Consider the following 25,644-nt stretch of genomic DNA (forward strand, 5'->3'; position numbering starts at 1 on the left):
AACTCATTCGTAGAAAATTCGACTGGGTGCAGAGCTACGTATTTGTTTTAAAGTACGTTTATATATATTTAAGATATTAAGATACATGTAAACAGAGGATCTAGATAGCATAATGTATAATAAAATAATTTAAAAAGATATGTGTCAGCACAACACACACTGCACGTTTTGATATAATTTCAGTGTTCAATTTCTAAATTCAAACGTTTGTTTTGACACAAGACACAACAATGCCTTTTCGTGTTCTTTCCTTTAATAAAGAAAGAAGAATAGTTTCCCTTTCTTTGAAATAGCATTTTCGCAAGTCAAAGATTATTGATTCATTACAAATCAATAACCCTTGACTTGTGAAGACGTTAGAATAGATGACGTTAGATTACACCCCCCCCTCTCTCTCTCTCTCTCTCTCTCTCTCTCTCTCTCTCTCTCTTGCTGTGCTGAACAACACTCCAATTCCACGCAAAAGTACTCTAAAGTTGAAATTTAAAAAAAATATCCTTGAGTTCCTCTTTGAAAATATCTTCGTAGTCTTTGGTGGTCAGGTCTTCCAACAGTCTGTTCGAATCCCCATGGGTACACATTGTGCTCCTTTGTTAGCTGACCTGTTTTTATATTCTTATGGAGCATAATTTAATCAAAAGCTTCAACATGACAAGAAAAAATATCTGTGACCTTCAATTCGACATTTAGATACATGTATACCGACGACATATTATCTATTAACAATAACCATTTTCATTCATATGTCTATTCGTGAACTCAAAATAAAAGACACGGCAAAGTCCTCCACATCTGCTTCGTACTTAGATATTTTATTGAAAATAGATATTGATGGCAAACTAACAACTCAACTTAACGACAAACAGGATGACTTCAGGTTCTTCATCATCAATTTTCTATATTTATGTAACAGTATTCTATTATTACCTGCATAATGTAAAGACATGATTTCACAAATTATATGGTCCTTATAACAATCAAGTTTGGTCAGACCGTTCTTGGCACACTGATTTTAACTTCGACAGGAGATGCTTCCTTCTTCTAGACACCTGATCCCACCTCTGATATATCCAGGGGTCCGTGTTTGCCCAACTCTGTGGTGTCTTTTATTTCGAGTTCACAGGGAACTATCGAATCGACACTATGACACCCCCCCCCCCTCTTCATTGAAGCATTGTAACATTTGAGTATGGCAATGCTCTGGCATTGATCAGTATACTACCGCGATGACGGACAGTCACGTGATGAAAAATGGCGGCGCCCCTACATTGTGTATACAAAAAGAGCTATTCGTACGTAGGGCTTGTCTACATGTTCGTTCAACTTAGTAGCCCTATCTAGCACTATGTAGCCAGTGTCTTCAATCTTCGACTCAGCCCCAATATCCATACACCTTTTCCAGGAGTGAAGACGTATCAAATATACCACATAATGAGTTTTGTGATTTGTTAGAGTATTTTATGCGATTTTGCAGGTGAAACCATGAACGCCATGCTAATTACATCAGGAAAATGGACATCGTACGCATATAGCTTTTCATATTGATGACGTCAAGGCTGCACATACCCACCAAGGATATCACTATTTGAGAACATACCAGAGACGAGGCTGAAAGCCCAGCCATGTGATGTGTGGGTGTTGGTCAGCAGGAAAACAGGGCAAGTTACATTTTATATATATAGGTAAATGTACTAGTGAAGTATGTGTGATTGATCTAATTACATGCAAGTGAAAAATACTATGATTTCTAATGAACATTCTATTAGCTGTTGATTATTTCGTCTACCTGATCTACACATAGGGCTCACGGTGGGTGTGACCGGTCGACAGGGAATGTTTACTCCTCCTAGGCATCTGATCCCACCTCTGGTATATTCAGTGGTCCGTGTGTGCCCAGCGCTCAATTTTGTCTTTCTTAAAGGAGTTATGAGATTGATATATGCATGTTATGGTCACTTTTTCATCTATAATGATTAACAATTCATATTTATGAAGGAATTGTATCATTCACTATTCATCAAAATAACTTCATTTATGTCACTGTCATATCATGTATTTCATGTACTTACAATGCTAAGCTTGCCTGACGCGAGACAACAATAGTCTTCATCATTAAAATTGAGACTGCTGTTTGTGGGAAATAGAAGTGCATACGGTGATTTTGTTTAATGATTCAAAGTTTTTTTTTGTGATTTGATCACGTCCCAACACTGAACAAATGTATACCAAATTTTGCGTGAAGTATATATTCATTGTAATAAATTATATCAGTACATTAGTATAACAATATCATTTCATAGTTACATCATAAATATGTTGTATTCCAATTAACGCAGTGTGTATTTCACAGTAAAAGTTTTACTAATCGGTCAGTTTGAAGATAACTATCAGTGATCAATCTCAATTCGTATAAAAACACAAAATTAAGGGTAGGACAAATAATTAGCATGCTAAAAAAATTCAAAGAAACCAAACAATTCAACTGGTAAACTCACAAAAATATTTGTTTCTATAAATTAACACAGAAAGTAAAAAATAATTAGTTTTACCACCGATACTCAATTCTTATTTGAAGCAATGAAAAAGTATAATTCTCAGTCTTAAAGGGAAAGGCAACCCTAACCACATTGTTGCTGTTATGAATAAAGTATTACTTACTGATATCGTATATGACAGTCTTTTAAAACTACAAAAATCCTTGCTTAACAATTAAATCAATATCAATCTATCATGTATTTTAAATTACCCGCCGCTAAGATAGTGACCATTGATGTGTAAATGATGACGTCACACCGTCTGTTCCGGTTTATTTCATCAGTAGAACTGTAAACATGACAAGTCACGAACAGTTCAGTTTGGAGCCGTATAGATTTGAGCCCGTTCTTTCGCAAGAAGAAATTAAGAAAAGAAGACGTTCAGTCGAGTCGCAGACCAGGCAGACGGTAAACGTTTCTTCATATATGTAAATGTCTCGAACTTCAACTTGACATTACGCAAATGATGAATCCACAGTGTACGTAGTGTTTTCTTTTCAAATGAATTGGTTGGGTCGGGAATTTCGAGAAAAAAAATCTTTTTTCACATCTCCCCTTCGCAATAGTGTAATTCACTGCTTGACAGGAAGGCAACAACCTATTTATTCGTAAGATCTACCACATGCACATCTTTGATTATCTTAGAATCTCATCAAAACCGGAACAGACGGGGTGACATCAAAATTATTGATTTTTGTGGTGTTGAATACAAAAGTGTTCCATATCATGGCAGCCTCTATAAATAGCGGGAATTTCAATTTTTAGCGTTTTCAAATTAGTACTGAAGCTTATCTAGGCCGTATATCAACAGAATAGTACGACAAATCTTTATCATATAATTGATCCTATCATTTATCATGCAAAAAAAAAAAATTTGGGTTGCCCTCACAATCTCACAACTTAAGTTTATTGAATTAATTTTCATACATATTTCATATCATCTATCAAATCATTTGCTCATCATTCATTACATAATATTGCAGTTGTATTTGCCATTTTCATGTATTCAATTTTGTCACATGAACAAAAAAGACGATCACAAGGATGAAAGATGAAGATAACGAACAGTGATCAATCTCACAACTCCTATAATGGTGAAGATAACGAACAGTGATCAATCTCCCAACTCCTATAAAGGTGAAGATAACGAACAGTGATCAATCTCCCAACTCATATAAAGGTGAAGATAACGAACAGTGATCAATCTTACAACTCCTATAAAGGTGAAGATAACGAACAGTGATCAATCTCACAACTCCTATAAAGATGAAAATAACGAACAGTGATCAATCTCACAACTCCTATAAAGGTGAAGATAACGAACAGTGATCAATCTCACAACACCTATAAAGATGAAGATAACGAACAGTGATCAATCTCACAACTCCTATAAGCAATACAAAATAAAGAATTGAGCAAACACGGACCCTGGATATACCAGAGGTGGAATCAGGTGCCTACAAGGGGTAAGCATCCCCTGTCGACCTTGTCGCACTTTAAACATGCAGTCACTCTGCTGCTGACACTGTATTTGTTACAACTTCTCTTCCAGAGCTAACGAAAACCTGCAGACCTTGTGTTGCTCTCTGTTAAGTTTTTGGGTGAAACTTGGGTGGGTAGACTTACAATGTCAGTGTAATAAGCCCAGAAAGAAATCCAACCCCAAGAAGAGAAATGATATTGACACGTGAGGACACCCCGGACATGTCCGCTGTTACATACAAATGTATGGACGGAGAGTGTCTGTTCAAGAACCCAGGGACGCCATGAGGATCCGGGTTAAAATGTCTTCAGCATCCCTTGCTTGTCGGAAGAGATGAGACCGCAAAACCCGAGCCCCGTGCTACTGCAGGCGTGGCACGATAAAGATTCTTCTCTGCTCAAAGGCAGTACAGGTCTTTTCGCAACCCTTCACTGGCAATGGTGACGTCTCATATGAGTGAAAAATTCTCAAGTGAGACGTTAAACAATATACAATTAATTTAAATGAAAACCACGAAAAGGAATTTTGTCGACAAAGGTACAGGAGCTCTGCAGACAGTTTATGATGGTAGTAACGATGATTTATTACCATCAATGGAAGTTGTATTTCAAAATATGTTGGGGCCATTTGACGTGAATTCAATGAATGTTAATTGGAGGGAAAAGTTTGACGTTGAAACAATGTGTTATATTGAAGATGAATCTAAAAGGGCAACATGAACATCAGGAATGGTATGGTTATAGGATTGGTAGAATTATAGCTTTAAAAATCATATCTATTTTGCACTTTAGATTTGCAGACAAGGAAGAAAATTATATTTCAAAAACAATTATGGACAAAACTCCAAAATCATGACTGTGTACATTTTCAATCATTAAGAAAGTTACATAACCCTGTGGCTAGACAAATCTATTTTGAAAAGTACAGAATGAAACATAAAGCTGTGTGGTTTGTTAATATATTTTTAAGGTCTTCTCCAGATGGCTTAGATGGTTGCCATTGCTGTGGTGAAGGTCTGATGGTAATTAAATATTCTCTCACTCATCAATACAACTTGCATTAATGATCACTATCACTAATGGATATTGATGGCAAATTAACAACTCAACTTTATGACAAACGGGATGATTTCAGGTTCTCTATCGTCAACTTCCCATTTTTATGTTGCAATATTCCATTATCACCTGCATATGGTGTCTATATCTCTTAATCGATTCAATACACACGAGATTGTTCTGCGTATGATCAGTTTTAAATCGAAGCAGGATACTAACAAACAAGTTGATGGTGTAGGGTTTCAACAGTCTTGTTTAAAGTAAGTATTTAGCGAATTTTATGATCGTTATAACTATGATTGATCACTGTTCGTTATTTTCACCTTTCATTGAATATTGTTCGTTATCTCAACTTGATACATTGACATATTTATTTTCATACAAAGATACATTGTTGGATGCAGTAAGTGTTCTATAAAGCCCCTATTTTTGCTTTTCATGAAGATATTAACTTTACATGTATCGTGCAACGACATATGTCAGAATTGGTGTAAATCAAATGTTGATTCTAAAAAAATATTTAAAGAATTTTTAGTAATTTTGAAATCACAAATCTTTTCTCAAGTCAACAAAATCAAAACATTTGACTTTTTAGTACTTCACACGACCATTCCCCACGATATATTAAAAACTAGAAATTTTGACATTTATATAGAACGTTTACGTTTTCAATAAAAATGGAAACAGATTTATTCATATTTTGTGATTTTTGAAAAATCGTTTGTTAGATATCACTCTGATTCTACGCAGAAATACTCTGCAGATGATAATAATAGAAGTTGGGTTCCTCTTTGATAATATTTACAGAGTCTTTAGTGATCAGATCATCCAACATTGTTTTTGGAATTCCCATGGGCATGATTTTGCGCTCCTTTGTTAATTGACTCATTTTTATACTCATCCGAGACGGAATTTATTCAAAAGCTTCTATACGAGAAGAAAAATATTATTGTTGTGGCCTTCAACTCGACATTTAGATATATTGACGATGTTTTATATGATAGTCGAAGATAACTAACAGTGATTAATCTCATAACTCCTATAAAGAATACAAATTAAAGACTAGAGCAAACACGGACCCCTGGACATACGAGAGGTGGGATTAGGTGCCTAGGAGGAGAAACCATCCCCTGTCTATTAACAATAATCATTTTCAATCACATGTCGTGTCGATATATCGCCGTGAGCTCGAAATAAAAGACAACATAGAGTCCTCCACACATCTGCTTCGTACTTTGATATTTTATTGAAAATAGATATTAACGGCAAAGTTGTTTAACAACTCAACTTTATTACAAACCAGATGATTTCGGCTTCTCCATCGTCAACTTCCCATGTTTATATAACAATATTCCATTATCACCTACATACATGTACATGCCTCTGAACTGATACGCAAGGGGTTCTGCGTATGGTCATTTTTTAGATAGACAGATTACTGAAAAAATACGTTGACAGGGGGTTTCAACACTTTCTTTTAAAGTCAGCATATCGTAAATTTTATGGTCGTTATAACAATCTAGTTTGCCAATACAACCTATCATTGGGTCAAATGCTGTATGACGTGTTTCATACCGACTGTTATGTCGTTCGTGGCACACTGATTTTAATTACGGAGTACTCTATTTACCTGATTAAAATAAAGAGATCACAGTGGGTGTGACCGGTCGACAGGGGATGCTTACTCCTCCTAGACACCTGATCCCACCTCTGGTATGTCCAGGGATCCGTGTTTACTCAACTCTTAATTTTGTATTGCGTATAGGAGTTATGAGACTGATCACTATTCGTTATCTTCACCTTTCATACTTTAGATATCAAGATGATGTTGCCGAGAAAAACACTTTGGAAGATGGTGTAATTTTCAGATTGATTTTTATTAACAAAATTCAAACTCGATTCGCAAATCAATAATACATGAGAATGTTATAAAAATATGATCGGCAATACTCGGCATTTCAGTAGAAACCCCACCTAACATTACGAGGGGATCTACGAATTTACACACAGACTCATCCTGTTCAGCCCGTACTGGTACGTCATAAACAGATAGTGAACCTGTCCACCTTCCAAGTATGTCAGTAAAAATACTATTCTCTCAGTTGATATCGTAAATTAATATTGCTAGTATTTAAAAATTAAATAACAAGTTCACATATTTCATTATTGCTGATTGCTGTTTCAAAGATTAGTATTCAGAATCGCTGTACACTGGATATATGTCTGTAAGGAGCAAACAGAGATTTATTATGTAATTATAATGTTTCGTAATATAGAACCACACCCCAGTGACGTTTCAAAAGTTGATTTTTTTTCGAACTATCAACAAACTACATCAGCAGTCTGGTCAACATTTAAAATGGCTAGATTATGTAAAAATGTGTATATTGTTGCCGCATATTTCATATAATATTACGGTTTTGCCTTTAATCAGTCGCATAAATCCAGGTTCATCTGATTGATGCCTTAAAGACTCTCACAAATTATTGTTAGATATAGGGTTTCAGCTCATAAATTCTTCCTGAAATATAATTCAAATTTACCACGTACATAGAATGGTTAGTTAATGGTTTTGCTTTATTTCAATTTTCGTGTGTGTCAACTAATTATAATTTAGATACAAATCCTTTCGTATAAATATTTTAAATGGAATACATTAGTATAAATGCACTTATGTTCAATAAAGATTGATAAAATATCATCAATATAACTTTCGTATCATTTATATGACTGAATGCTTCAGTCCTGTTCTTTTCATCTCGTCTCGTGCGTATAATTCTGCACGATGTCGATACCTTTGAATATTCAAACGTGCCGTCACATCACATCGAGTGTTACGTTCTCGAGTCCATTGGCATTAATGACAATGTCAGTTTAAATAATGGTCAATATTTCTATATATGCTTGATTGATTCACAAATTTAGTATTCAGCAAATGGAATTGTCAAGATACCTGATATTTTTGCAGAATATATATAAACATTCCACTCAACGATCTAACAAATGCCAAAATAAACAGTAAGTAAATATACATCTAGGTTGTACAAGTGGCATTGTGGTGAATTATTCTAAAACAATAAAATAACTTGTTTATAAACCCAATACCTTTATAAAATACAAGTTACAAAAATACATTTTTTAAAACAATAAATGTAAATTGTGTTTAAGACAAAAATGTAGGTAAATAAATGTGCAATAAATTCAAGATTATAATAAGACTACCCACCCCCTTTTTGGCAAGAATATTTCATTTATTTACAACCAAGAAATAAAAGCAACCAATATATTTTTCATATTCGAAGGTTTTCAAACAAAAACTCTTTCAAAGTGACTTTTTCTTTCCTTCTTTTGAAATTTTTTTTATGCTTCCCAAGGATCTTCTCTGTCTTCATTTAAATCAGTGATTATAATATTAGATTCAAAGAATGGAACTATTGACAAATCTTTGAACACACGAGAGGGATCGATAATGAGACCGATAAATATGTATATACATGATGAACACATGTACCAGATCATGGCATTTCGAAAACCTTGTGTTTTGAAATCAATCCATACCTACTTAAGTGACTGTATCCTATAATTCAGGGAGAAATGACTAGCTTGCTTTCGTTATGGGAGTATACAAGTTGGTTTTCATCCCCAGCCTACAATCAACCTGGACATTTATTTCTCGTATTTTGTAATTTAGCTCGTTTATAACAAACGGACAGGTCAGTGCCGTTACTGATAAATATACTGGGGTAATGTATTGAAACAGCGTGGAATTATCGCTAACCAATTTAACATATATATAGTATATAGTATCTTCTCAGATCCGACACTTTAAGAATGTAGGGTGTTGTTGGGTTTTCGTGCTGCTTATATATATATATATATATATATATATATATATATATATATAATAATAATAATAATAATAAATGTACATATATTTGATAGCTTATGAAATCAATGGAAAAAATTATTTAATGATATTTTTTTTTAAATTTTAGACAAATTAAACAAATTGCAATACTTTATAATCATGGTTGATTTTTCTTCAGAAATTGAAGACAAAAATCACATAAAGTTCTTCCCTAGCTTGGAAATGTTAAGATATTCTTTCGACCTTAAGAGTTTGCATTAAAACTTGGACGTGTTGCTTTCGTTACATCTGATAGTAACTTCTTTCATACGGTCAATGCCCTATCCTATAAAAATTTCAACAACAGTTTTGAAGCAGTACTTAGAAGCCTTCAGAGATCGACAGCACGTCATTTTATTTTGGATTAATCATTTGCTATATTTCCCACCACCTATATATAAATAACAATAAACAGTAACGGAAAATAACAATTATCTGTGAACCAAGTTATATATTTACATAGTAAATATAACAATCTTCAACAAACTTCAACAGAATCAAACAAGAAGTACAGTTTTCAGTAGCTAATGAAGAGACATATATAATATCGTTCATTTAAGCTACATGACGTCTTTTGGACCCTTGTGGATGAATATCTCGATATGGTCTTTTTTAAGGTCACAATATACGATTTGTCAGAGTTATCTCCTCATGATATCATATATTTATGTTATGTGAGAAATTGAAATATATGTAAAAATTGGTATTAAATATCGGGCGATTATCGAAAGAACAAAAAGGATGGCAATAGAAACATCGATTACAACCTTTTACATAACGTACTATATGCTTACTGTGAAGTAATATTTATTCCCCTATGAGAGGACAATAACGAAAATTGTATTGGATATATAATAAAATTTGGTTATAACGAAGTTTTTTTCACTGGATCTGGAGGTTGGATATAACCGTGTTTTACCTGATCTGTCATATAACGATTTAGTAAAGACAAACAACTACTGATCAACTTCTCACAATCACCAAAACAAGAGGGAAAACAGGCATGTGTAGAATATTCCCAAACTACTGTATAAAGTGTGATCTTCTTGTACGCAAATTAGAAACGATTATTACACAGTGCTATACTTGTCTCGCAAACTGAATGGAGAATATTCCCAAAATTTTGATCTTGGATAGCCATTTTCATACTGTAGATACACAGCCCGACGTTACATAGGAGGAAAAGAGATTGTGGCATAGGTATTTCAATGACCTTACATCAAACTTATATTTGTTGCATTTTGAGCACACTTTTCACGTTTTCTAGCAGCCGTTTTTAATTGGTCCATCATCCATATACCATATTGCATCACCGTCTGTCAGCACGGTCTACATGGCTGTTGTCATTCACCATACATGCACGCAGAATCTATAAGGATTTACCTATAAAATTATAACGTTTTAATATTTCTTATTTAGATCACAATAATTTAGAGGTAATTATATTTTTAAAAGCATCATTTCACAACCGCTATCACAAAGTCAAAATTCTTGAGTTACTAAGTGGAACATGCGTGTAAATTTTTGTTTGAAACACGTCGATGACGAATCATACCTTGTGACCATTAAAAAATCTACATCAAAGTTTTCATTTAATTTGCAAAAGGCAGTTTTGCGCGTTAAATAACAAACAAAAAACAAAAAACATTTCAACAGCTAAACTCCGAATCCCCCTTAACTGATGAGAGAGCGAGGAACGGCTGCTGAATATTTAACATATCTATATATATATATATATAGTCTAAGATGTAAGATGTTCAGAAGTTGTATGGAATGACCTCAATCAATGGTTCGCTAGTTCAGACTTTGCTAAATAATGGATTCTCTGTTGACAGCATCGAATCGTTCGTCATGACTAGCCGTGCTCGCCTGACTCGAACTTTGACAAATCTGGAGTTCCAGTTCAGAAAGCCTGTGTTCTACATCCCACTGCTGTCTGTTTAGCTTGGCTGTCATTGTGGCGTTTTCCGATTCCAGAGAAACAAGTCGTTCTCGAAGAGTGTTGATTTCTTTTAGTAGAATGTCATTAGGTGTATCGTATGAAAAACTCTGTGGACTAACAGAGCCGTAGCTGGACATGTTATACCCAGGGGACACAGGAACTAGGGTCGACTGGGGGTGATTCTGTGGAGACAAGTTTATGTGGGAGGATGATAGGTTATCTGATCGACTTGTGGCAAGACTCGGCGAAGAGAGGGGATTCATTGTATTTGACACACAATACGGAGACAAAAAATTAATTTGTTGGGGATGGTTTTGAAACGGATATGTATGATTATAGGTAAAATTCAGGGGCGATAATTGCGCAGAACTTCCGCTGGCGTTTGTAAGGACTGGCGTGGCCGCACTGACGGTCGGTATGTTCGGAGTTTGGCACAGGCTTCTGTGTGAGATCGGCGGACTATAGCCTGGAAGTCCAAAGGACCGGGTAGGTGGCGTGCCTCCCGTGTGAGAGTCTGGTGACGTCATCGTTCCCACATTGTAGACGTCACAGTTTTCATTTTGTACTGAGTTCTGTTCAGCAGTAGTTTCAGCATGAGCATTGTCACCCGTTTCCGAGGAATTGTCATCGTGAGTCGCTTCGTCACCACTGGAGGATGACTGTTTTGGAAGACCAGCCGGAAGTGTATGGTGACGAGTAATCATCATTGCTTCTAATGGAATTTTCCCGGATGACTCTACAAGTCCCGGCGTACTTTTGCTTCTTGCCAATGCTGAGAATGTAGAATGTTAGAAAGACTGGTTAATGTAAAGATAAAGCTGATAAAGAAAGAGTGTGAGAAATGTTTCTTATTAACATTGTGTACATACATACATTTATAACGATATGACAAACCACTAAATTACTTATAAGTCTTGGTATACCTTTTTCAATGGGTATCTTCTTCGTTTTCTCCAGTCTCTTAACAGCTATTGCTTCAAGTTTGACTCGAGCTGCAGGGTATTCTTTCAAAACATCCCAGAGGTCTTGTTTCGATAGTCGGAACAAATCCGAGTACCCTACAGAGCGCACGGAAGCCGTCCTTCTGTTACCGGAAGTACCCATGTTAAGAATGCTGATTTCCCCGAAATAACTTCCGGGTTTCAGAGTAGCGAGCACCGTTTTTCCATTGTCTGCCACGACATGTAACCTTCCTCTGTTGACAATATACATTTCCTTGCCAACTTCTCCTGCAAAGTAATAAGATGAGCTTCACTGAAATAATTAATCTATATACATGTATAAATACATGTATCTTTATGTATAAATACGTCATGTATCTTTATGTATAAATACATGTACCTTTATGTATAAATACATTTATCTTTATGTATAAATACATGTATCTTTATGTATAAATACATGTATCTTTCTAAGAACTGCATATGAAGATCGAGACAACTGAAGAAAGAAATAGTTCCAATACTTGTCTGGAAATACCTTTAACTATTCCAACGTAATAAATCATATTTTATGAACTTGAAGATGTGTGCGTTCGAATTCCACAAATAGTTTTGCCTCTTACTTCAATGATTGATTGTGTGGCATTCGTTCCCTACAAGGTTGTTCACAATCTCGATGTGATATCGGCAGTTTTATGTAGATTTTATGTGAATTAAGACCCGTGTTATTGAATCTTGCCATCCTGATCATGATTCCTTTGCTGAGAATTGGTAAAATTAAAAGGCGAATAACTGTGAAGGACAATTGTCATGTATTGTGCTAGATGAAAAGCGAAGATAACGAACAGTGATCATACTCATAACTCCTATAAGCAATACAAAATACAGAGTTGGACAAACACGGACCCCTGGATATTCCAGACGAACAGTTATCGATATTATAAATCCTTTGAAATACAAAATTGAGAACAGAAGAAGCATAGACCCATGGAAACACCAGAGGTGAGATCAGGTGCCTAGGAAGAAAAGGTATCCCCTGTCGACCGGTCACACCCGCCTTGTGCCCTCTGTCTTGATCAAGTAAACAGAGTAAACCGTAGTCAAAATCGGAATGAAAAGAAAAGCCTATCAATTTATATGAAACACGACATAATATTTGACGCACCGACAGACTGTCTTTGCCATTGAATTCACGAAATTGCAGTTTAAAAGGAGATTGTTGAAACCTGTGTAACACCAACTTCTGACGTTTATGATCCCCCAAGGTTTTCAAGACACCGACTTGATTCGAACAAGAGCCTCTCGACTTTGAATTGATCGATTCAATGACACATTTCCGTATGCACTAGTAGTGTCAAATACTCGCCTCTCCCTAAGAAGAATAAAAAAAAAAGGGAGAACGGTTTTGTAAGTAATTCTGATTGCCATTTAACCATATCTTTAAAAAAAAAAAAAAGATTGTGATGAAATACTTGACTGAAAAATAAAACAAGACAAATGTTGGAATGAAATACGTCTGTTTCTTTGTGTTGAAATACCATCTCGTGGTAATGGTTCGCTGTGATTTCCTGTGATGTCTAAGAGAATCAAGAGTTACTCAACATAACTGAAGTACAAACCACATTAATTTCAGGGGCCCTACGACATTAATGAGCCAAGCCAATGTATCATTTTGGACTTCATGAGTTACAGAGGAAATGAATCGCGACCAAGTTTCGACAAACACCCGTTTCATTCAATATTAATTTCCATGCAGCCAATTATCTCGGATGCTTCATTTATCAAGAGATTTAATCCTTGTATATGGTCATTATCACTGTATTGATTTGAATATATACTCCTCAAAATTAGTTTACAGTTCAACCAAATGCCTCGGAGTCGGTGATTCATAAAATATTGATATGAAAGTGTGACAATGTCCACGAATATACAATAAAAACGGCGACTTTTCTATCAGATTCACATATGATTGAATACGAAGAAATATACCTCTGATATACACAAACCATTGTCTAGCCGCATCAACCCTTAAAGTTCTCAAGTATCTCTTGAATTGATACATGTATAACAGTGTTAGTAACCCTCTCTTTGGACAACATGGCAATGATCAACAGCCGAATGAAAGAATATTGGATGTAAAATAAAAGACAACTTGATGTACAGGGACATTTCAAAAGAAGTTATTGTATTTGTCAACATATCATCAATACAGTGCTAAATGCATCATGGGTCTAGAGGTTACACCTTAACCACGGGAAATGAATTCAACAATTTGGTAGACAACTAGTTTAATGTTTTTTCTCTCTCTCTGCTGGATGTCCAGAAATACAGAAGATTTGTATAGAAATATAATTTTCAAAATAGAATCACCCCCCCCCCCCCCAACCTACGCCTCAATCCAAGTTTCATGGAATTAAGATGTTTGATAGAGTGGCTAAGACACATTGTACACTGAATATTCTTATCATAAAAACAGTTTGACTGCTAGATGTCCAAAAGTAAAGACAATTTTTAAACGTAATGTATTTTCAAACTTATATTTGAACCCAGGGCAAATCAATTTTTACAGTTTTCAGAGAGGGATCATTGCTCATTAAAATCATGCAAACAGTTTGCCTGTTTGATGCCCAGGAGTAAAACAGATTTTCTAAAACGTACTGCATTTCCAACATTAGAACTAAGCTCCACCCAGGGATATGAACTCTGGGGATATGGAATTCGAAATTTTGGTAGAGGGCTTAATGCCCATTACAATCGTAATTTTCCCTCCTCAATGTCCAGAAGTAAAAAGTGATTTTCTAAGATGTAATGCATTTCCAATATGTGCCCAACTTAGCTCCACCCCGGGACATGAATCATGTACTGGGGGGGGGGGGATCAAGAATTTCACGGTTTTAGTATAGGGTTCATTATAACCATGTCAACAGCGTGACCGTTCGATGTCCAGAGGAAATAGATTTTTTAAGATATAGTACATTTTCAACTTAGCCCTACTCAGGTCATAAACCCTGAACCCAGGAGTAATGAATTTAACAGTTTTGGTAAAGGGTTCTTTGCTTATTAAAATCATTATTGACTACTTGATGTCAAGGAGTCGAGAAGATTTTTAAAGATTAAATTAATGGTGATGGTTTGGGCCACACCTCGCAAACCCAGAGAGGCAGAGACCGTGGAATTCACAATTGTTGTTTCCCATGACGTATAGATGCTATATACCAAAATTAGTAGAAATTGGTTCTGCCGTTTCAAAGAAGAAGCTGAAAATGTTCAAAAGTTTACTGACGACGAACGACTGACAACGAACGACAACGACAACACAGATAGCAATAGGTCACCTGAGTGACTCAGATCCTGTAATCTAACTTTTATACACGCACGAGAAATATCCACGAGTTCCAATCTCTTGAAAAATAGTTGTCGCCGCGAATCACCACAAGTTATCAATTCGTGTATATGTGCTGGCTTACTCACGAATGCTACTCGTCGCTATTCCGAATTCATTTCTCCAAGGAGATTCGCAAACAAAACTAGACCTAAAATATAATAAACCTCTTTTACGGTGATGGTATCTTACAAATGACTGTGAAATGGAGAAGTTCGCGTGTCATTATAGTTTTCTTTGTGCAGTTACTTAACGTGCAATGTGCTTGGGATTAAAACACTGTCTTGTGCAATAAAAAGACTAATACATGGGTACTGTATTTCTCTATTTTAAAATCATACTGAGTGCATTCACCATACCGTAACAGCGTTTTCATGATTATTGTATTCCCCAATGTTGAAGGAGTTTCTCTGGATTGAATTAATTCTAACAAAGACCACCCACGCTAAATCAAAAAGAACCTAACCATTCAATAATGAAAGTTCCCACAGATTGTTCACCAATTAAAATATGGTGCCGCTGTCAACGCCCACAGTGAGAACATCGGTTTACATTCTGTTTAATCTGTAATTCCTTATACATTTTCTACTCAATCTGTCTTATACTCGACATTTTCCAAAGAGAGGTTGTAGCTGTACACACCCCTTTATGAGTACACCAATTACCGGAAGCATGTGTCACGAATTTGTGATTAAGATAGTTACTTTTGATTCTTCGAGATACAGAGCAGAAAGTTTACGAAATGCTATATTAATCTTAAAAGACCCTCTATGCCCTGGACACACCAGAGGTGGTATCAGGTGCCAATGTGTTTTGGACAGATAGAAAATTACAGGTGTTACAAGTTAGTAAATACAGGTGTTACAAGTTAGTAAATACAGGTGCAAATGTGTTTTGGACAGAGCGAAAATCAATTATCGTATCGCATAAAGGTGTACATATTGAGCTTATCTTGACATTTTCAGAATGGGAGACCTGTCATTTCGCCCCAGGAAAAATCTTCAGAGCAAGAATAACTGATGAACAGAAGTGGTAAATATTTTCACATAAAGCACTCAGTAACTTGTGCTTGGTCTACTATAATGATTAAACGACTTCAATTGATTACAAAATGTGTATAGCACTGCAAATTAGTTTATTGTACATGTATTATGCATTATACTCCAAAGGGCAGATCACTCTAATTTCAGAAAAGTCGCGTGAAATTTGAACTTTCCGGTGTTCAGCGTATAGAGGACCCTTAATTGTATACACAAAAAAGAGTTCGTGAACTGTATTTCACTACAGTAACATGACTGATGTGTGTGAAGCACCTCAAGATGATGTACAGTAGTTAGCTATTAGCTAAGTTAATACGTTTTGAATGGGCATTAGCTATCATTTTGTCACTAAAATTTAATTCAATGAAAATTGCTCTGTATTATTATTTCAGTAACAAAACCAGTATTTGATTATTTCAAACACTTTTTAACCTCAAAACAGGCACATGAATGCGTACTTTTTGGCGATTAAATAATTATTGTCTTGCAAGACAATAATTCTTCCTTTTATGTGTTTTTTTTTTTACACTAAAAGCTGGTAACGCCCCTTTAATAACAGTTATGATTTTTGATTTTTATACAGTGGTATCAATTTTGAAATCCGAAACACAATGACAACAAAATTACCATTAAATAACCTGGTAATAAGATAAAATCAGAAAAGATCGATTTTTTAAGGACAGAAGGTTCTTTGAAATCTTTCCGTCATCTATTGAGAAAGAGATAGGTGAGAAAAGCTGACTCTGCTATAAAGAAACATCATCGATCACTCATTCCAACTTCCGCTAACACCAGTCTGAAAGCGATATTCCTCCGCGGGGGCAAGCTCGTCCTCCGCCCGACCTTTTCCTGATATACTTTCAAATATTGCGAATAGATTACCCCCTCAGAAAACGGCCATCTTTCTTTTGTCCACGAGAGAAACCAATTACATGTCATATTGTCATGCAAATAGAGAAAAGAAATATTTTCCACCAGTCACGCCATAGCCTTAAACATCAATACATTGCAACAGTGGCCATAAGCTGGACAGTAGTCACTCTGTGTTTTGTCTTTTTTCCTGTTTCATTTAAGACGAGGAAATCAATGGGATACGGGCAACTCTGACCAGCGGCGATACATTGAAGTAAAAGGCCACATTTAGTCTCGTACGCGAACTTTCATAAATATGTATGGCAATTTACCCTTTCGACTTTGGAATATATCAACATCTTTTCTTCTATGGAGTTTTCGAGGTTGTGAAACATTGAAATTCTTCGAACCTTTCATTTGGTATCAAATAAATGTATTTATTAAAGGTTCTAATAACACGTGTTCATGTTTATTTATACCTGTAATATATTGGGTAGTCTAATTGTCACCTTGTCAGGTGACATAAATATTCATTGCACTGATTTTAACTGACCGGCGTCAGTGAGTAGAATTGTGAAACCATTCGAAGGCTCTTTTAGTGCAGATAACTTATGCCCCACCCACCCGCCCTTGCCTTACTCGAGTACTTTGATTTATCATTTAAATTTAAATTGTTTTATTTTGTAGAAAGGAAGACAATACTGTGTGAAGACTTGTTTATGAATATCAGTGTTATTTGAAATAAGTAAACTGCACTTTCAGAGCGCTTCATATCCTATCCTGTACCAGATGAATGGTTAATCGGTGTTGTGAAACCAATTTATAAAAACAAGGATGATCCAACTCAGCCTGAAAATTATTGCCCAATATCTTTACTTAGTTGCTTTGGCAAAGTTTTTACCTGTATTTTAGGCAATCGACTGGAGGTATATGCTGAAGCAGGTCTCATAAAAAAAAATCAAGCAGGTTTCAGGAAAAAAATTACTCAACATTAGACCACATTTTGACTCTGCAATTTCTTTCAGATTCTTTAGTGAAAAGAAAAAAAGAAACTTTTTTGTGCATGTATCGACTTTAAGCAGGCTTTCGACAATGTTTGGAGAAATGGCCTTTGGAGTGAGATGATAAAGAATGGAATAAATGGAAAGTATATCCGAAATATGTATATTGGTATTAAATATTTAGTAAAGATAAATGGCACTTCTTCAGAGTACTTCGAATGTAATGTCGGTGTAAGACAAGGAGAAAATTTATCTCCATTTTTATTTTCCTTATATATTGATGACCTAGAAATTTTTTTTTATTAGGAAAAGACATCCTTGGACTACAGAGTATGGATCGTGCAATTGAAGATGAATTAATGGTGTACGTGAAAATGTTGATTTTATTTTATGTTGATGACACTGTTGTAATGGCCGAGTCTGCCGAGGGTTTACAAAATGCTATGAATGATTTTCATATTTATTGTAAACAGTGGAGACTTAATGTAAATGTGGATAAAACAAAAATATTGATTTTTTTCCAAAGGTCCATTTTTAAAGGAGGAGTTTTATTATAACAATAGTAAAGAAAATGTAAAAGAATTTGAATATTTATGGATTATATTAACAAGGAGATGAACATTTTGTAAAGCTAAAAAACACTTATGTGAACAAGCACAAAAAGCTACAGTATGTATGGTGTGATACGAAAAATTATACAATTTAATTTATTTGTAGAATGTCAACTTGATCTATTTGATAATGTGGTTGTACCTGTTTTATTTTATGGAAGTAAATTTGGAGTTATGAAAATCTAGATATAATTGAACGTGTACATTTAAAATTTCTGAAAACTATTTTTAATGTGAAAAACTCAACTCCTAATTATATAATGTATGGAGAATCTGAGCGTTTCTCGATGTATATCAAGATTTATACAAGAATGATTACATAATAGGCAAAATTGTTATACTCAGAAAATAAAAATGTTAATATTGTTTATAGATATTTTTGTACCCAATACGATAAAGTTGGATATAAAACCCCTTGGATTGACTGTGTTCAAAAGTTTTTAAACATGTGTGGACTTTCAAATATTTGGAATAAGCAAGGTTATTGCGTAAATGTTAAATGATTATCTACAACAGTTAATCTGATTTTGAAAGATAAATTTATTCAGAAGTGGTCTTCTGATGTTGATGACTCTTCTAAGGCCCAGGTTTATAAACTTTTCAAACATTGCTTTGGTTTAGAGAAATACGTACTTACTTTGTAAATTTAAGAAAATTATTTATGAAATTTCGCACTTCAAATCAAAGTTTACCCATAGAGACAGGAAGATGTTATGGTATTCCCCAGAATGAAAGACTATGTACATTTTGTAATAAAGGAGAAATAGGAGATGAATTTCATTTTATTTTACAGTGTCCAAACTTTTTCACAATTAAGGAAAAAATACATAGGCAATTTTGTTTTAGGAAAGCCAATTATTCTGAAGTTTTCTAATCTATTGTCAACTTAAGATATGAAAATATTAAGAAATCTCTGTGTTTTTATTTCTTATATTTTTTAGATTGTCTGTTTTTCTTTGTAATTGTTCTTCTGCTACCTCTTAAACGTATTACGTAATATTATGTTTATTTATACATACAATGTATATTAAGTTCCCCTCTGGTATCTAAGAAAGTTGCATTGTTCCCTATATGAACCTCTGACGATTTTTCTTGCATGTATTATATTTCTTGTACCTCATGTACTGTTTAACAAAGTTTGAGCGAATAAATTTAATTAGATTGAAACTTACGTGTTTGTGTTTATTTTATAAATTACAGACCCTGAAACGTGCTACTACACCTTAAAACGAACCGAACCGTTCCGTGCAAGAAACGAACCGTACCGTTCAAGAAACGTACCGTACCGTGCAAAAAACGAACCGTACCGTTCAAGAAGTGTACCGTACCGTGCAAGAAACGAACCGTACCGTTCAAGAAACGAACCGTACCGTTCAGAAAGCGTGCAGGATAATATTATGCAAACCCCGCCCCCAAAAGCCCAAAAGCGTACCGTACCGTGCAGAAAGCGTGCAATTTCTGTCACGTGACCCACTTTTTCAGCCACAGTATATTATTTTCACAATGGCGCCCGATGGGAAAGGAGGTCGTAGACTATCGCTGGCTATTCGAAGCATTATCCTCAAACATCACGAAGCTGGGTTATCAACTGTGAAAATCACCGAGATGCTTAAAACATCTTTGATATTCTTTTTTATTTTTAAATTACTTTCCGTAAATGTCACATTGTTTCAGTGCATATATGTGTATGTATGTTATCAACAAGTACCCAAGTTTTGACTGAATTATCAGGGCCGTAAATTAACCTTCAATTTGGAGGAGGCAGGAAATTAGGCGGGGGTCTGGGGGCCGCCCAGACGCTGAGCACATTTTGTGCACACTGAACACGTTTCGTGCAAAATCCTTGATTCTAGGGCCTTCTAAGATGTTACTTGACTAACTCATTCTAAAAGAAAGATTTGGAATGCTTTTTAAGGGAGGTATCATGTTCTTAGTTATTGGAAACAACATAAATTCTAATGAACTTTAAATTTTAATTTTTTTTGGCTCAAAAGTTGGAGGAGGCAGCTGACTCCTCCGCCTCCATGTAATTTACGGCCCTGATTATGCATAAAAATTCGTTTTATACTGTGAACTGTTAACAGAAATAGACGTCAGATCACTGCACGGATTTTCCATGCATGCTTCTGTATATTTCACTTGCAGACTTTTAAAGAGTGAACCAAGGGGCATTTCGTTGTTTTAACGGAATTTCTGTTTCAATCAATTCTTTTAAATTCAAGGGTGAAGTTAACTACAATACTGTACTAGTACTTACAAGTAGCCTATTTAATTTCTTCATATAATCAGGGACGTCGACGTCCCTGATAATGCTACTACACGTATGGCACAGGGCTTGCCGTAAGAAGATGAAATTGATATGTGTAGCGTTAATGTATTCAATATGTACTTTCCTACGTACAGTGTCTGAATCATATGAGAAATTTCTAGACCGATTAGAAAAATTGTCACGTTCTACACTGTAATATTTTCATTACTTTATTAGCAATAATTTTGACATATCTTTTTCTCTTCTACATTGATAACGACCCATATAGATAGATGTAGATTGGCGGATTTATTATATACACTAATAAACAATTTTTAATTACATCGACAGAGAAATAAATAGATACATACATGTGTAAAAGAATGTAAACAAGTTAAATTGATGCAAAGCATCAAATCGGCCGCAAAAAATTATTCATTTCAGCATTTTCAAGTATTTCAACAATATATAGAAAAGGTATATGAAACATTTTTATTGCAAACTATACACTTGCCTTACTTTTCTGTTAATTTTTTTTAATTCAATTTTCAGTGATCAAAAATAAAGTCAGGGAAATGAAAATCGGACTTCGCGTGATAAAGGATAGGAATATATATGTATTATCATCATTTTATTTGATTCAAAGACAAATGCAACAGATATCTAACATTATTAATTATGAATGACTGAATGCTGACAAAAAAGGACGTACAAACTTCACGAGCAGATATCCTGGATCTTTCATAATGCCGATGATAAATCACAATAAATGTGAAGTGCAGAAAATAATCATTGTGTCATTTGCGACTTTAATGTATTCAAAACAAAATTCACTTCTTCTTAAAAACTTTTCCAATTTAGGCACTGTAATTTATATCCGGAAACTTAATACGCTTTGTTTTTACACTTACGCACGCCCATGTCGGGGAGCAGTTCATGTAACAACTTTTTATAAAATCGTAAATTAATAAATGTCTGATGAGAAATGAAAAACAAATTGAAACGTAATAACAACCATTAAGACTTAGACTTAAGCAAATTCTAAAAACTTTTATTCATAACTTTTATGTACGTTATCAATATGGAATTATTCCATCGAAGCAATCAAAAATAGCGTCTCATTTCCCCATGTGCACATTCTAACACAACCACAAATCCTGCAGCCGATAATCAAAGAGCCGAATAAGACCGATCGAGTGAAAACAAACTATCGAAACGTACAATTTATACGAAGTCAAAGCGTTCAGGCCACGCCCACCTCATTAATAAAACGTGCAAACCGTTCACAAAGCGTGCAGTTATTTTTAGCAAACCGTACCGTGCAAGAAGCGAACCGTACCGTTCAAGAAGCGTACCGTACCGTGCAAGAAACGAACCGTACCGTTCAAGAAACGAACCGTACCGTTCAGAAAACGAACCGTACCGTTCATAAAGCGTACCGAACCGTACCGTGCAACTGGTGTAGTAGCACGTTTCAGGGTCTGTATTTATGTTCGTTTGAGTAGAACGAATAAGAACATAAAAGGAAATAGACTATACACAGTGAATGAACGTCTTTTCTTTATATCTTATTAAGGGACCGGTCAATGTCTATTTGGGGGTTATGACCGGTGCATTCCATATTATCATTTTAAAGAAAGTCTAGGTCATATCTTCGAAGAATACCAAAAGAAGTCCCTGTCCTATATCAAATGTGTAGTAAAAGAAATTGTGTGTCCTATCTCATAAATGCAAGGTGAAGATAACGAACAGTGATCAATCTCATAACTCCTATAAGCAATACAAAATAGGTATTTGGGCAAACACGGACCCCTGGACACACCAGAGGTGGGATCAGGTGCCTAGGAGGAGTAAGCATCCCCTGTTGACCGGTCACACCCGCCGTGAGTCCTATATCCTGATCAGGTAAACGGAGTTATCCGCAGTCAAAATCAGTGTGCAAAGAACGGCTTAACAATCGGTATGAAACACGTCAGACAGCATTTGACCCAATGATAGGTTGTATTGATGAACTAGATCGTTATAACGACCATATAATTTGCGAAATGCTGACTTCAATCGAGACTGTTGAAACCCCTGTACCATCAACTTGTTTGTCAGTAGCTTACCATGATTTAAAACTTACTATACGCAGAACAAGCTCTTGCATATCGAATATATAAATATATATGTATGATTAAACAACAATTTTACTTCATTATCATTGTTACAGATCACATATGATAGTGTTTGAATTTGTCTGGAACCTTTGCTCTTCTCCTCCTTGAAGATGGTATATAAATTTCCTTTTCACTTTCACTATCACACCCCAGTATTCTTTATCAAAGATGTGTTTAGACTTTAGTTAAGTTCTGGTCTGTATCCTTCAAGTTATGACCAACATGATATACCATTTTTATTTTCTATGATTGAAATCCATACTCCATGCAAAATGTACATTTCCTTTTTTGTAATTTTATTCACAATTCAATACTTCATGTGATTTTTAATTACGTTTTGATATTAAAAAAAAAATTCAACGTTCCAGTTTTTTTTTTTTTTTTTTATTGCAAACTGTCTCTAGTATATTCAACTTGGACATGAAATAAAGTATGCATATAATTCAGTATTCTTTTTTGTAAGATAGATAAGTTTTAGAATATGAATTAAAAATTTGAGATAATTTTTTTTCCTTGATACATTTGCAATAAAAAATATTCCTGTCCTATCAGTGTTAAGAATAAAAAAAGTTGGAGTCCTATTAGTATGTAAGGCAAACACAATGTGTGTCCTGTCGCATTTTGCAACGGCCCCAACTCCCCAATAAATATTGACCGGTCCCATATGGTGTAAAATATATATAGCTGATCTGAAATAATTGAAACATCGCTATTTTTATTTGGATGATATAGAGAGAGAGAACATAAAGAAAAAATAATTAAAATTCTACAAATCAGTACATCAATTTCGGAGTTCTGTTGGTTCACTCGGAGCACCTCAGTAGCATTATCACGACGTTATGTGACGTCATTACCTAAACACACAGTTGTTCCTTTTCAAAGTAAATTCTATCATAATTAATATACTTGAAATGACCAGAATCAAAACGAAAAATCTAACGGGGACAAATGATTTCCATACTTAAATTTTCAACCAGTGCTCTGTGTGACAATATCAAACCTAAACCCGATAGGGCCTATCCCTCACTGTGTACACGCGCAGCTCGTTGGCATTGACCACCAGAAAAGCTTCGTAACCAGTAGTCCGAAATATCTGACGTTTTCCTGGCTTTTTTATGATTTTGATATTTACCGTGCCAGGAACCGTCAGAACCGGCGCCATTACGTAAACTGGAAATTCGCCGCCTCCAGCTGGAAGCGGCATTCTCGGGCCGATTTTAAATACTTCAGAGCCGAATTTAATGTTAAGCTCATAACAAGAGGTACTGTGAGCAATGCTCACTAAGAATACCCCCCGCTTACCCCAATCTCCCAAAGGGTGTTGGTAATAGGTATAAACTACCTCTTTTCTGAGTGTAAAAAACAAATGGCATGACAAACCGAACTATATTGCTACTTCGATGTCCAGTGCACGTGACCTTTGACCTTTTGACCCCAAAATCAATAGGGAACATCTTCATCCCATGGGTAGTCCATATGTATGATATGGTGACTGTAGGTGGAAAGGATAAAGCTTTAGAGCCCGGAAACCATATTGCTACTTCGATGTCCAGTGCGCTTGACCTTTCACCCCAAAATCAATAGGGAACATCTTCATCCCATGGGTAGTCCATATGTATGATATGGTGACGGTAGGTGGAAAGGATAATGCTTTAGAGTCCGGAAACCATTGCGTCTACAGACGGACGGACGGACAGACAGACAGACGGACAACCCGATTCCAGTTTACCCCCCCCCCCCACAACTTGTTGCGGGGGGTATAATTAATTAATAAAACGATGCTTCTTGTACTTACTAATATCGATTTTATGGGTTCTTTAATCATATAAACAGCCTCATGAAACATTTTAACAAACAGTCGAGCTGTTTTGAGTCACGTGAGTCGTTCGTTCAAATGACAGCGAAAATTCGGTTGACTAGAATTATGTGCTTATGGTATCGAATTTCGGAGTGATATTTTCTTTTAATCGATATTAGTTAGTACAAGAAGCATCGTTTTATTGATTAATTATGACTTTAATATCAAATTCGGCTCGCAAGTATTTAAAATCGGCCCGAGAATGCCGCCTCCAGCTGGAGGCGGCGAATTTCCAGTTTACGTAATGGTGCCGGTTCTGACGTTTTCCTGGCACGGTAAATATCAAAATCATAAAAAGCCAGGAAAACGTCAGATATTTCGGACTACGTAACCGGGAGATCCTGAGTTCAAGTCCCGCTCGAACCATGGCCGTGTCAAACCTAAAACGTTAATACCGGTAGTGATTGTAATATCATCTAACGCTCCGCACCTAGAATGGTGAATCGCGGGTCTTTCGGATATGGTCTTAAAAACGGAGGCCCCGGCAGGCGTTGACACGATAAAGAACCCTCTCACAGCTACGGTCCTGAGCGCTAAGCATAGGTCTAAATTTGTGTACTTTACTTAAAACTGGTGAAGTCTTAATATGAGTGAAAAATTCTCGATGGGACGTAAAACACACAACCATCCA

The 25,644-nt window shown here is 35.4% G+C and overlaps 1 protein-coding gene across 2 annotated transcripts in view; it reads right to left on the minus strand.

The window, feature by feature from the left end:
- Positions 1 to 9,398: 9,398 nt before the first annotated feature.
- The window catches only part of LOC125659668 (cyclic nucleotide-gated channel rod photoreceptor subunit alpha-like), a 63,568-nt gene continuing 47,322 nt past the window's right edge, over positions 9,399 to 25,644 (minus strand). For both annotated transcript variants that reach the window (XM_048891412.2, XM_048891410.2), the window contains 2 exons: positions 11,845 to 12,150; positions 9,399 to 11,693 (listed from right to left, as the gene is read on the minus strand). In XM_048891412.2, coding sequence (XP_048747369.2) covers positions 10,789 to 11,693; positions 11,845 to 12,150 — 1,211 coding nt within the window. In that variant the 3' untranslated portion in view covers positions 9,399 to 10,788. The remainder of the gene's footprint in view (positions 11,694 to 11,844; positions 12,151 to 25,644) is intronic.

This window comes from Ostrea edulis, chromosome 9, assembly GCF_947568905.1.
Source record: "Ostrea edulis chromosome 9, xbOstEdul1.1, whole genome shotgun sequence".
NCBI classification, from domain to species: Eukaryota; Metazoa; Mollusca; class Bivalvia; order Ostreida; family Ostreidae; genus Ostrea; species Ostrea edulis.